The sequence below is a fragment of the Salvia miltiorrhiza genome, chromosome 3 (assembly GCF_028751815.1).
Source record: "Salvia miltiorrhiza cultivar Shanhuang (shh) chromosome 3, IMPLAD_Smil_shh, whole genome shotgun sequence".
In the NCBI taxonomy this organism is placed as follows: Eukaryota; Viridiplantae; Streptophyta; class Magnoliopsida; order Lamiales; family Lamiaceae; genus Salvia; species Salvia miltiorrhiza.
Window position 1 is genome coordinate 21,412,030 of NC_080389.1, and position 15,029 is coordinate 21,427,058.

General features: G+C 35.9%; 1 protein-coding gene across 1 annotated transcript; it reads right to left on the bottom strand.

The window, feature by feature from the left end:
* Positions 1–1,205: 1,205 nt before the first annotated feature.
* Positions 1,206–4,656, bottom strand: LOC131018521 (uncharacterized). Its single transcript, XM_057947239.1, has 2 exons — positions 4,013–4,656; positions 1,206–1,702 (listed from the first exon to the last, which is right to left on the bottom strand). Exons 1-2 carry the CDS (start codon positions 4,647–4,649, stop codon positions 1,206–1,208), a joined length of 1,134 nt encoding a protein of 377 aa, XP_057803222.1. The 5' UTR covers positions 4,650–4,656.
* Between the last annotated feature and the right edge of the window lie 10,373 nt (positions 4,657–15,029).

Here is a 15,029-nt window from a genome sequence, read left to right on the forward strand (position 1 = left end):
GCTTTCGTTGGAGGATATGTGTGGGGCAATTTGGGACAGCATGGGTGAGGAGGGAGTTGAGAAGTGGTTGTTCAAGCTTTGGGCGTCGTGGAAGTGCTTGCGCGAGTTCAAGCATAGCACTGATGGCGTCTTTTTTGTTAGGGATATCCAAAGGAGCGATGCAATGTTGAAGGTCTTCAAAGATGCTCGGCACTCTTTGACTATTAAACAGCGAATTTTGCCTAACGAAGGTGCTAAGGACTGGTACGCGCCGCCTCCGGGCAGCTGCCGGCTTGATGTGGATGTTTCTTTCCGTGAGGATGGACAGAAGGTGGGTGCGGGTTTCATTGTCAGGGACTCCTCAGGTACAATCATTTTTGTCGAAGCCCGACCGATTGGATTCACGCCTACGGTTTTACTTGGGGAACTCCAAGCTATGATGATTGTTATAGGCTTTTGCCTTGAACAAGATATCGGTCCAGTCTTTTTTTTCTCCGACTCCCTTCTTGCTATTCATGTGCTTCAGGATGAGAGAGGAGGGTCTGATTCTCTCTGTGATGATTTGTGGGAGGTCTTTGAGCATGCGCGCAAGTACGTGGTGTTGGAGTTTTGTCATGGTCGAAGAAGTGCAAATAGAGCGGCTCATGCTTTAGCTGCTTCTGCTGTGGTTTCTTAGGGTGAGCAAACGTGGACGTCAAACTTTCATGTTTGGCTTCTTGATATTGTAAACTCTGATATGGTTTGATTTATATGATATGCCTTTTCTCTAAAAAAAAAAAACACTTTTACTCAAGAGAATTGTCACTTTTTATTTGTAAATTGTTACTTTATGTTGAATACGTACGGTCATTTTTATTCATGACAACCACTCTCTTTGTTCTTTTTTTATTTTTTTTAAAGAGCATTTATAAAACTCAGAGCCACTAATAGTGATACACAATACTAGGTGGCATTTAATTTTGAGGACTAGGTAGTTTTGATAGATACAAAAAATAAAGCTAATCCCTTTTACTTTGATGAATTGAAATTTTGGAATATCCCAAGTTCTTTGATAATTTATATGATTTGAACTAATTTTACTTGATTTATATATGATTGAAAGGATAATCCTACTCAATTCGAAAAAGTAAGAAAAAAAACATACCAGTTACATGAATAACTAAAACCCAAGCGTCAAGATGTACTCGCATATTATCAGATGGCAAGAAAACTACATATCATGAAATTCATTGAAGACCTAGCACCATGTGCTGCTTTTTCATCATTTGTGCCTTCTTCACGGCGGCCGCTGCGTAACCGTTAGGCTTGGCTCTACTGGAGTAGTTGGTGAATTTGATGCTGAGGTGCCGCAGCCACCAATCCTCGTCAATCAGGAGCGCCTTGACCGGATAATACAAGAGCTTGGCGACGTAGGCCCCGATGATGGCGCAGAGGGACATGACGAAGATCATGTCGGAGATGCCCGTGTAACTGGATGTGAAGTCCAGAGCGAGAAGGTAGCTGAGGCACATGAACACCAGGCAGAGGTGGAGGATCAGGAACATCGGCGAGCCCGGGGCAACGAATATCACGATCACGGCTGACAGCGCGAACGCGAACGTGTTGGTCGGCATGAAGGCCCGGTAGTGGTTCTCCTCCATCACCATCCGCCCCGCCAGGTGCTTCCGCAATGCGTTGTCGCCCGCAGAGTAAAATCTTGTTTGGCGCTGCATTTTCAAAATTTCTGAGAGTTTGAGATTTTTACATAAAAATCGGGTAATTAAAGATAAAGAGGTGGGGGCTGAAGCCCACCTGTGTCCACCCCTGCATATGGTGGCGAGTGTTGCCAATATTGGTTTTATCCTGGGGAGGAGGATAAACTCAGCCGGGGGGCTGAAGCACCCCCTGGTAGGTGGCGGACACGACTAAGGTGGTGTTTGGCTAGGCTTATTTTAAAGAGCTTATAAGCTCTTGGAGCTTATAAGATATTTTAAGAGCTTATAAGATATAGTAATTTTTAAGACCTTATAAGTTATCAAAGTGTTTGGATAATTGCGCTTATAAGCTAGAGAGAGATTTTTTTGTTAGATAGAGAAAATATTTTTTAGAGAGAGAAAATCGAAGAAAAATGAACTTGAATGATATATAATGAAAATAATAAATTATAGTTGAAAAATATTTGTAAAATGATTGTTGCATATGAGATTATAAAAAAATAAGTTGAGGTAGAGGAACTTATTTTTTTGGGAGCTTATAAGCTATTGGAGCTTATTTTTGGAACTTATAAGTTGTTTGAGAGTTTATTTTGCCAAACACTTTGGAGGAGCTTATAAGCTCCTAAACAACTTATAAGCTGTTTTGAGGAACTTATAAGCTCAGCCAAACACCCTCTAAGATGGTGTTGCGCATCTCGAGGGTGAGTTCTCGGGTTAGAAAGTAGTAGGCTCGGGAGACTAGTTCAAAGAAACATGCTTCGGTGAGCACGTATTCTGTTGTTGTTTGCGGGTGGAGAATTTCACTACTTTTCTTGGCTCCATTTTTTTCTAAGATTTTGATCACCGAATATTCGTCGTCTGCAGCTTTGTCTTGGTTGTGTGTTATGGCAAGGTCCAGAGCGGTCTTCTTATCATAATTCAGTCTGTTTAATTTTACCAGACCCACTAATTTTTTCGCGGCCTACGAAAATTAAAGGAGCATTGCATTAATTTATATATATGATATGAAATCAAAGAGCTCACAAGATATTTACACACAATAAGGAACAAGAATAGTTGCGCATCATTTTCAGGGTTTATATATGAGTCAGGGGATGTTTTAGGACATTAACTTAGATTGATTTGAAAATTATGACAATAACTTTCAGATTTGTAAAAATAGGACACTAATTATTTTTTAGAGTAAAATAGGACACTAATTAATAAGCGTCGTAAAAATAGGACATTTCTCAGCCGATAATTGGCTAAAAAATGTCCTGCGGATGCAACACTTATTAATTAGTGTCCTGTTTTACTCTAAAAAAAATTAGTGTCCTATTTTTACAAATTCGAAAGTTATTGTCCTAATTTCCAAATCAATCTAAGTTACTGTCCTAAAAAACCCTCGAACTCGTTTATATATGGTAGATTTTACCAATAATAATAATAATAATAATAAACTCACTATACAAGAAAATTATAAAAAATTATTTATTTTGAAATTGGAAGGACAAAATTCCCTTATTTAATAAATTCAAAATTTCATCTCTTTTTTCATATTGTTCGAATCACAAACTTTGTTCAATATTTTTTACTAATATATACAAGTTCAACATATCCATAAGTAGTGAAAATACATTACTGCTCGATATGTTTGATTGTTGCGAGTCAAGCGTTTCTAAATATATATACTAATGCTCGACATTTTAGATCACTACGAGTTAAACAATTAAGCATTAGTAGTCTAATATTATTCAAAAAAATGCACTAATGCTCGACATATTTGACCACTACGAGTCGAGCATTCCAGCATCAATGGTGGAGCATTGTTGTAGAATGTTCAATATAAGTGTAAAAAGGTCCTAAATAAATATAATTTATATATTTTATAAAAGATAAATATTAAGCTTCAAGGCACACTTACACTTAACTCATGTTTGGTTGGACTTTTTAGAGCTTAGAAAGAAATTCAATTAATTGAATCCATATTGTTTGGTTTGGGTAATGAATTAACCATTATCCTTACTTGAGGGTAACTCAATCGTTCAATTTGCTATCCTTCAAAATAGAAGAGAAACAAATTTAAAAAAAAAAATCTTCTACTAGTGATTCATTTTCATTGTTAAACCAAATACTCAATAAAAATAAGCATTCATCTCCTTTATTTAATATCATTCCTTTTTTATTTCTTTATTTGAACCAAACAACACCATTTTAGTCATCCAAAATAGAACCCGTGTTGTTGAATCATGTCAAATTTCAATGCATCGTAAAAATATTCTGATCTCCAAACAGCTATAAAGTGGATGATGAAATTAATTGATGAATAAGTCAATATATATATTTATATATATTCTGACCTTGACACAGCCAAATTGAGCTGCAGCGTGAAGGGTGGTGTTGCCGTTGATATCCCTGACGGAGAGAACTGATCCTCCTCAGCCAATCCACCAGCATGCAGACAGTGTCGCACCGCCTATGCTCCAGCGCCACGTGAATAACAGTCTGGTTGTTGTTGTTGACGTCGGCGACCGAGTCGGGGCATGCAACCAAGAGCCTTGCAAGAAGCCTCAGATCTTTTATCCCCTCGTCGCCGTCGGCTCTGGCAGCGCATTGCATCAGCGGAGTCATGCCCTTCTTGCCCTTCACCCGCACCAGCTGCTTGTCAGATCTCGCCATCACCCGCGCCGTGTCATGGTGCGCCCCTTCTATGGCCAGGTGGAGGGGGCTCAGCCCCTCCTTGTTCAGCTTCCTGCCCAGCGACGGCATCAGGTTAAAGATCTCCATGGCCACCTCCGTGTTCCCCGCCGCTGCCGCTGTGTGCAGCGGAGTTTCCGCGAACCTCATCTCCTCGATCTCCTTCCACTCCTTTGTGTGATCCTTTATCAGTGAGTATAAATGATCCATGCAGCAGTTTTGTTTGTCTCTGCAGCCACCCTCACATATACTTGCTATGTTTAGAATTTCTTCTGCCGTTTTCTTTTTTTCGCCCTCCATTTTCTGCTGCAGGTATAGACATTTGAATATTGTTACTTTATGGATGTTGTAATGTAATAAATTAATCTAGCATTTATACAATAGCCTAATTTTCTTAATATACGTTTCCTCCCGCTACAAATCATAGTACGTGTTGGAAAATAGAATACAAGATTGTCCCGCTATATGTGTTTGTGGTTTGAAGGAATATACTTCCAAGATACAACAGTTGGAACTGGAGGTGTGTTGCACACTAGAAGCTTAATATTCCGGTAAATTCCTTGATACTCGGGACTGGGCACTGTCCTAGGACTTAAACTATATGGAGATTATGAAAGCTAATTCTAAAAACGTTCGAATCAATATAATATATGTGCTGAATGAGTTATTCTGACCATCCTGTTGGCTTCTATTTATAGCTAGCCATGGGGTAGTTGGTTCAACCCTGCGTGCAGTTGGGTTCGAATAAGTGTATTCCCTGATTTTGGGTCAGGAGAATGCCGTCTAATGCACGAGCACGATCGAACCACCACCGGACCAAACCTAAATTTTCTTATCATTCTTTTATTAATTTCCTAAGGTTGGATAGTGAGATCAGATTTACCCAACCCCCCCCCCCCCCCCCAACTCAGTTGAGAACCGACTAGCCGCCGTCGCGGCTCCTCCGTCAAGCAGCATGGTGCCGCCGCAGTCAGCCCCATCCTCTGAGTCTCTCTCTGCCGGACGAACAGCAGTAACGAGCCGATGTCGTCAACTTCCTTTGCTCTCAACCTACCAGGGCACAGGGAAGTAACCCCCAAAGAAAAAAAAAGACTATTATATATGATTCTCATTTTTGTTCTAGGTTCTTTCGTATTTTGATGCTATATAACTTCATCTATAATTATTTCTTTGGGTTAATAGTGTTTTATGTCCCGAACTTTCAGCATTTTCTATAAAATGTCCCGAATTTTCATTTTCTCCTGAAAAATCCCGAACTTTCAACTTTTTCTATAAAATGTCCCGCTATACAAAATTCGATGATGGAAAGATGACAAAAAATCTCAAACTTTCAATATTTTCTATAAACAGTGGTTCCTAATATGGTTTTTCAACAATGGAGATTTTCAAAATATTTCATCCGCGCGAGATAAGTTATCTTTCCATCACCAAACTTTGTATTGCAGGACAATTTATGGAAAAAGTTGAAAGTTCAGAACTTTTTAGGAGAAAATGAAAGTTCGGGACATTTTATGGAAAATGCTAAAAGTTCGAAACATAAAACACTATTAACCCTATTTCTTTTGGTTTGATGCATAAGAAGTGAAGTCCGTTGTTGCTACGTGAGAGTACTCTTTGATTATGTGTTTGATTTCATTATCACAGCATTTTTTTCTCAGAATCGCAGCATTTAGCATGTTCAGAAAAAAAAGAAGCTAAAACAAGTTGAGTTTAAAAGATAATGAAACCTTGACGATGTGTTGCTTGTTTTCTGGAACTTGGTGAAGTAGAGCAAACTCCAGAGCTTGAGTTCAGTTCATTATCTTTGTTTTTGGTGTTGAATTTCAGTTTCTTCCTTTGTGCTGAATGATTAAGGATATAAAATTTGGACTCATATATTGAGTGTCGATCGGCGTGGCTATTGATTTAGTAGTTTAGGTAATGCAGTGTGTAAGAAAAGGCATGGAGGTAAGCTGAAAATATGGGTATGGTGTGTTTGGGTTGGTCTGATGTAATTGAAGCATGAAAGGCGTAAAAAACAGCATAGTGGTGAAAGAAAAGGGCATGTGTCTTTGCAGGGCTATTGTGTTGTAGGAAAAATTAGACTGGCTGTAGTAAAAGGACGACGCAACGATTTATTGGGATCTAAAACTTTCCGCCTCGTTTCGTTTTTGTGAAAATTTATTGCGGTTTATAAAATCGATTATTAGTAATATATCAGGAAAATTGAGAAAAAAATCGATTTAAACAATTAATTGCTTATTAAAAACTCAATTGCATATTTGACTTGATAGAATTTAACTGACTTGTATCAAGTCACCAACTCGAAATCTATTATCTTAACAGTTTCAAAAAAACAAAAGAAATCTATTATCTTAACCTTACTTTATTATTCAATTAATTTTACGCTTTGAGTCAATTATTTCCTATATATTGCTCGACTGACTTGCAGCGTTATACTCCCTCCGTCCACCAATCAACTTCTCATTTGCCTCTAAAATTTTGTCCACCAATTAACTTCAAACTCTGTTTTTTGGACTTATATACTCTCCCTTACTTTTTAAATTACTACACTTTATCAATTGGACCCACCACACTCTCTATCATTACTTGTCTAATTAATCCAATTTTGATTTTAATTAAATAGAGTAGGATATTTCAAAATTTTCAGTTTATTTTTTATTTTCTGAATTTTCAGTTTACTTATTTTCTGAAAATTTTATTTTCAGTTTATTTATTCATTTTCTGAATTTTCGGTTTATTTATTTATTTATTTATTTTCGAATTTTCAGTTTATTTATTTTCCAGTTTATTTATTTTCGAATTTTCAGTTTATTTATTTCCAGTTTATTTATTTATTTATTTTCTGAATTTCCAGATTATTTATTTATTTACTTTCTGAATTTCCAGTTTATTTATTTATTTATTTTTGAATTTTTAGTTTATTTATTTCCAGTTTATTTATTTATTTATTTTCTAAATTTTCAGTTTATTTATTTATTTACATTCGAATTTTCCAGTTTATTTAATTATTTTCTGAATTTCCAGTTTATTTATTTATTTATTTTCTAAATTTTCAGTTTATTTATTTATTTATTTTCGAATTTTCAGGTTATTTATTTTCTAGTTTATTTATTTCCAGTTTATTTATTTATTTATTTTCTAAATTTTCAGTTTATTTATTTATTTACTTTCGAATTTTCCAGTTTATTTATTTATTTTCTGAATTTTAAGTTTATTTATTTATTTACTTTCTGCATTTCCAGTTTATTTATTTATTTATTTTCGAATTTTCAGGTTATTTATTTTCTAGTTTATTTATTTCCAGTTTATTTATTTATTTATTTTCTAAATTTTTAGTTTATTTATTTATTTACTTTCGAATTTTCCAGTTTATTTATTTATTTTCTGAATTTTAAGTTTATTTATTTATTTACTTTCTGCATTTCCAGTTTATTTATTTATTTATATTCAAATTTTCAGTTTATTTATTTTCCAGTTTATTTATTTATTTTCTGAATTTTCAGATTATTTATTTATTTATTTATTTATTTTCGAATTTTCAGTTTATTTATTTATTTATTTTCTGAATTTCCAGTTTATTTATTTATTTATTTTCAAATTTTCAGTTTATTTATTTTCCAGTTTATTTATTTATTTTCTGAATTTTTAGTTTATTTATTTATTTATTTTCTGAATTTTCAGTTTATTTTTTATTTAGTTACTTTCGAATTTTCCAGTTTATTTATTTATTTTCTGAATTTGCAGTTTATTTATTTATTTACTTTCTGAATTTCAAGTTTATTTATTTATTTATTTTCTGAATTTTCAGTTTATTTATTTATTTATTTTCGAATTTTCAGTTTATTTATTTATTTTCGAATTTTTAGTTTATTTATTTTCGAATTTTCAGTTTATTTATTTTCTTAATTTTCAGTTTATTTATTTATTTATTTTCTGAATTTTTAGTTTATTTATTTATTTTCTGAATTTTTAGTTTATTTAATTAAAGTGTAAAAAAAAAGAATAAATAAATAGCTTATCAAAAAAAAAAAACTTTAAGTCTAGGCATTAAAATAATGTCAAATAGCTACTGAAATATTAGTAAAAGTAATCACAATACATTAACACTACCCTTTTAGTCTTTTACACCACCTTTACACCACCTTTTTCAGCTTTCTTAGTTTCTGTGCCGACCACCAAATGGGAAGTTGATTGGTGGACGGAGGGAGTATATTTTTTCATTGACACCCCCATCTGTTCTCTTAGAGGGGCTCTAACGCATTTTTGATTTTAGATTGCTAGTGGCCATCGATCCGGACATACTCAATATCTTATTTCATGATTATGGGATTCGCCCCCAACAATTTTTAAACTTTAATTTATGTCCCACTTTCAATTTTCTTCATTTTTACATATTTTTTCTTCAATCTTAATATTGTACCTTAATTTAATTATTATGATTATTAACTAGGGTTCAGTCCATTTGGTGAATTGTGAATTAACACCTAAACTAGAAAGCAATAAAGGAGGCAAGATTTACGTGGTTCGGTTATGAAGGCCTACGTCCACGGGAGGTTTTTCGTTGGCTTTACTATCTCAAGAGTATTTTACATATTACAAGTAGAATGAATTGATCTCTCAATGCTAATGCTAAACCTTCTATTTATAGATAACTAATTGGGCCTAACTTTGAAGCCCACGAAACAGAGAAATGGAGCCCAACTTGGTGGTAAAGTTAGCTCTGGCAAGGTCGTCTCTGGCAGAGCTGGTAGCTCTACTCTGTCGGGACGGTTCCTCTGCTCGGGCAGAGCTGGTAGCTCTGCTCGGCTCCGCTACTCTGCTCTGCTCCGCTGCTCTGCTCTGCTCCACCGCTCTACTCCACTCCGCTGCTCTGCTCTGCTCCACTCTGCTGCTCTGCATATATTACTCCTCATCAGCTACTCCCCCCTAGTCAACAATATATGAGTGTTTCTGACGAATTTTTTGTTGCTCTGACTCTTCCTTCATTTGCATTTCTCTGACTCTTCCCGCGTGCTAGCTGGAATACTCTGCACGGAGCATAGCTGGTCGTAGGGACCCAGCTAACTTTCGCGGCTTACGATTAATAAAGAACCCTCTGCGCGGAGCATGGATGATCCGGGGGATGCATCCAACTTTCGCGGCTTACAATTAAGAGAACACCCTGCACGGAGCATAGACGGTCAAAGGGACCCGCCTAACTTTCGTGGCTTACGGTTAAGAGAACACCCTGCACGGAGCATAGACGGTCAAAGGGACCCGCCTAACTTTTGTGGCTTATGGTTAAGAGAACACCCTGCACGGAGCATGAATAATCCGGAGGATGCATCCAACTTTCGTGGCTTACGGTTAAGAGAACACCCTACACGGAGCATGGATGATCCGAGGGATGCATCCAATTTTCGTGGCTTACGGTTAAGAGAACACCCTGCACGGAACATAGATGGTCAAAGGGACCCGCCTAACTTTCGTGGCTTACGGTTAAGAGAACACCCTGCACGGAGCATGGATGATCCGGGGGATGCATCCAACTTTCATGGCTTACGGTTAAGAGATTACTCTGCGCGGAGCATGGATGATCCAGGGGATGCATCCAACTTTCGCGGCTTACGATTAAAAATGAACCTTCTCTCTGCTCTGTTTTACTGTGGTATCCTCTGCTCAACTCTTTAGCTCTGCTTTTCAGCTCTGCCCATTTAACTCTGCTTTTCAACTCTGCTTTTCGGCTCTGATTTTCAACTCTGCCCCTTTTAGCTCTGATTTTCAGCTTTGATTTTCAGCTCTGCCTCTTTTAGCTCTGATTATCAGCTCTGATTTTTAGCTCTGCCCCTTTTAGCTCTGATTTTCAGCTCTGCTTTTCGGCTCTGATTTTCAACTCTGCCCCTTTTAGCTCTGATTTTCAGCTCTGCCCCTTTTAGCTCTGATTTTCAGCTTTACGTGGATGTTGACTCTGGATGTTTGTTTTCCCCTTAACTTGCTAAGCAGCAATTTGGATTGAAATTATGAATTATGGGTATATACCCTACTCCCCCATCTGGTGACATATGCAATGTTATGCATGAACATGTTAAGTAAAATATGCAATGTAAAATGAAATAATTACAATGAACGATACAACCTCACAGAATTCCTAAAACCACGCATCCAATTTATACTTTAGCATATATGCAGAAGTTGTGCAGCTTCCAAGATAACATTAAATTCTCACATCCCATCAAAGATAACATAAATCATGATTATGTCCAATTGTTAAAGTATAACATATCCCAATCATGCTTTTCTCCATTGATAGAGTTCAGCCAAGTACCTGAATTACCACTTATTAGTGGGTTACCCTGTTTTACATTATGGTATTTACCATAATCGTTCAAATCATTCCCCAAATTTGCTTATCCTTACTTTTCCTGAGCAACAATGATGTTCTAAACATTTATTTCACCGATTAAAAGTTGTGAGAATCCCCAAAAATGGCGTATAAATTAGAATATTTGTGTCCCAATGGCTGAAATCCACAATCCTGAAATCATGATTCTCAAAGAGAAAGTATAATGGATAAACAATAATTATTCGTCAGTGCAGATGATATGAAACCCTAGATTCAATAATGTCTTCAACCCAGAAACCCATGTCATAATTAGTCTTTTTTGTGAGTATGTTCAGCAGCCCTGTCTTGACGCTATAACATTCCTCAAAAGTTGAGCCTAGGACCCGAGCAAGTAACTAGCGGAGCTGTCATTTGTCCCCTTGTCAAGAGCTCCCATTAATAAACCATATTTGGCTTGGCTAGGCAATCGTAGTGCTTTCAACAACGAGCAAATGTTGAAATACCCGTCTTGGTGGCCCTGAACTCACAATGCGACAGGGCTAAGTTAGTGCAACAAAATGACAGAATCAATTCCCCAAAATCAGAGCAAAAATCATAGCTAAAGTAATCCCGAATATAGAGCTAAATCATAGCAATATCAGGCCCCAAAATCATAGTAGCATCAGCACTATCAAGCTTACAAGTAAAGTAAAAGCACAATAATACCAAGCTCAAAAGTCCCAAGAACCAGCACAGGGCAAATGATGAATTTAAAAGGGCCAATCGCTACACAATCAAGGTAGTGTACAATAGAAAAGCTACTGAAATATCCTGATCATTTTGCTATCCCTCTAGACAAGAGACGAGTAAATAAAATTAGTAGAAATTAATGGGCTAAGTTCAATATTAATGAAATTCGTATTTGTTTTCAATCACTATAACCCCACAAGTGACAACATGAATCTCGACACAAATCTTTGAATCTTTAAAACCAAGAACACGCAATAGGCATTTCAATATCTCAAACATTTAGCCAAACTTATATGTTCTCCAGATAAACATTTTCAAAAGTAACAATGAAATTAACAGATAGCAAATGGAAATAATCGCAAATGTAATGTTAGTTTTCATCTTTCCTTATGTGATTCAAAAGGTGATAAAATCTAGAGAGATGAATAGATGTCTTAGCTTTTATGTTTATTTCTTCTCGAGGCCCAGATCATCATTTGGGGGGTTTCCAATGGAGCCCTCTTCGAGATTTTGCGGTGTGGAGGAGGCTCGATATACAGACAGACTGAGGCGCGGTAGAATTTCACCGACAAAGGAGAAGAAGACGAAGCACGGACAACCCCAACATAGATCGAGATAGGAATAAGTTGCAATCCAAGGCCCAAATTCAAGCCATTAATGATACACAAATACGCATATATGTGTGTGTGTATATATATATATATAGAAATTTACAATTCCCCGAACACATTTGCGACTGGAGTTAGATCCAGACTTTTTCGATGATCGGAGGCTAACGACGCGTGCAGTGGCGGCGGCAGGGTGCAGCATGCTGCCTGAGCAATTGAGTCCCTGAGACCAGCGGTGGAGCTGAGACCGGCGGTAGATTCCCTGAGATTTTAAGGTTGAACTTAATTTGGAGTTTTTTCTCCCAAATACCAGCTGAAATCGGGATCTAAGAAGCCATAGATCGGCAAAAGCCTTTTGCTGCGATCGGATCTGGAGATAGTCATATTGCTATGGCGTTTGTTGGACCTATGCCTTAACCCAAAATTTCCATCAATGTGAATCAGATTTAGAAACCCAGGATGAATGAACTCATTTTTGGAAAAATGGGCAGAACCTCAATTGAGTTGATAAAGCATGATTTCAGCGAGAGGTTTTTCGTTGGCTTTACTATCTCAAGAGTATTTTACATATTACAAGTGGAATGGTAGAATGAATTGATCTCTCAATGCTAATGCTAAACCTTCTATTTATAGATAACTAATTGGGCCTAACTTTGAAGCCCACGAAACAGAGAAATGGAGCCCAACTCGATGGTAAAGTTAGCTCTGGCAAGGTCGTCTCTGGCAGAGCTGGTAGCTCTACTCTGTCGGGACGGTTCCTCTGCTCGGGCAGAGCTGGTAGCTCTGCTTTGTCGGGACGGTTCCTCTGCTCGAGCAGAGCTGCTCGGCTCTGCTACTCTGCTCTGCTCCGCTCCGCTGCTCTGCTCTGCTCCACCGCTCTACTCCACTCCGCTGCTCTGCTCTGCTCCACTCCGCTGCTCTGCATATATTACTCCTCATCACCATTCAATTAGGGTACATAATTATTTTTTATCATTCAATTTCACTTAATTTTAATTCATTATTAGGATTGATAATTTTAAACTTAGAGTATATAAATTTATCAAATTTCAGTTTTATAAATAAATGTTAGGTATAAAATTATAGTATTGTATTTCATCCCTCGAGCTAAAAAGCGGTATATATATATATAGAGGAGGGCTAAAATAAGATCATTTCACTACAAGAAAACTGGTCGAACACCGACGAAATCACCGACGGACTATTTTCCGTCGGTATCTACCGACGGATCCCCGACTGACCGTCATCCGGCAACATCGCCGGAGCCGGCATCTATTTCCGATGAAAATACCGACTTACTACCGACGGAATCACTTCCGACGGACAATATCCGTCGGTAAATTCGGTATTTTCGATTTTAATAATTATTTTTATTTTTTACCGACGGAATCCCTACCGACGGATTAAACTCCGTCGGAAAATCAGGTAATTTCGAATTTAATAATTATTTTTATGTTTTACCGACGAATTACCGACGGAATATTCCGTCGGTAATTTCAATAAATATTTTTATTTGTATTTTTATTTTTTTTATTTATTTTAAATTATTTTTAAAATTAGTACCGACGGATAAAGTCCGTCGGTAAATTTTTTTTTTATTATTTTATTTATTTTTTATTTTTTATTTTTTTTATTATTTATTATTTATTTTTTTATTTTAAATTATTTTAAATTAATTTTCTATATTATTATTATTTTTAAATTATTGAAAATATTTTAAAATTGATAGTTATTTTTAGCAATAATATTTTCTCTTTTTAATAAACGATAATATTAATTTTTATTTATTATCTTAAATTCGATAATATATTTACCGTCATTTTTTCGTCGGCACCACAAGTCTTAGATATCATCTCGACATATTCTAAGGTTATGAATAAATGATATTGTATATTGAAATAGAGTTTAAATGAATTAATAGGTGCTAGTTATATCAATAATACGCGTGTTCTCTACTGGCGACCACTCGAAAGAAACTTCAAGGTTAAGCGTGCTTGACTCAGAGCATTAGTAAGATGGGTGACCCACTGAGAAGTTGGCCAAATCATATGCAATTAAGTTCAAAATACATTAAAAATACGAAATACTTGTAGAATACGAAGATAGGTTGATAAAAAAAAATTAAAATTAAAAATTAAAATTTAAAAATTAAAAATAATTTACCGACGGAATATTCCGTCGGTGTTCGGCCAGATTCTGGTTGTGTTTCTTAAGATAGAAAATAAAAATTATTTTCAGCCCTTAGATCATGAAGATCTACGGTTGATTCGTAATCCTGTTGGATGAATTTATGGTCCTGAGTTCGAATCCCAAAGGTAGCAAAAATTTATTTTTCACAATTCATACCTTTATACAGTGAATTCATACGTGTTCTACATAAAATTCATACATTAAAAATTGTTCTTATTTCTTATTTTAAGATGTGCTCTCACTGTAGCCCATCCCTATATATATATATATATACAAAAATTAAGATGAATGTGTAAATTGAATGAAAGTGGAAACAAGTTTTTCAAGAATTGGAGGAAATAATAAATTTTAATTTCATAAAAAATATTATTAAAATAATAAATATAATTCTCTCTCCGTGTTCACAGAAAGCATGGTACTTTTGCTGCACATATATTTTATTCATCCGTCCAACTAACCTTTTTTTTCACCAAAAATAGTCATATTTTACTTTTTATACTATTTTACCCTCTTTTGACTGTCATATTTACTTTATTTTGCCATTCATAGACCCACCACAATAAATGATAAACAACCTACTTACTCCTTTAATTAAATCCTAATCAATTTTCTTAATTAAATTCTTCCCATTTGTTTTTGTTCGGTTAAATGCATTTCATTTTCTTCCATTTCTTTGGCAAAAACCTAGTTTCTTCCACACTTGCGCTGCCTTTCTTCGGCGAGGGTGACACCTCTCTTCCCCGGCGAAACTCTTCATCCTTCATCTCTCACAGGCCACCGGTGCCCTCGGAGCCCTGGAGCTCGAATGCGTCAACTCATTCTGAATAT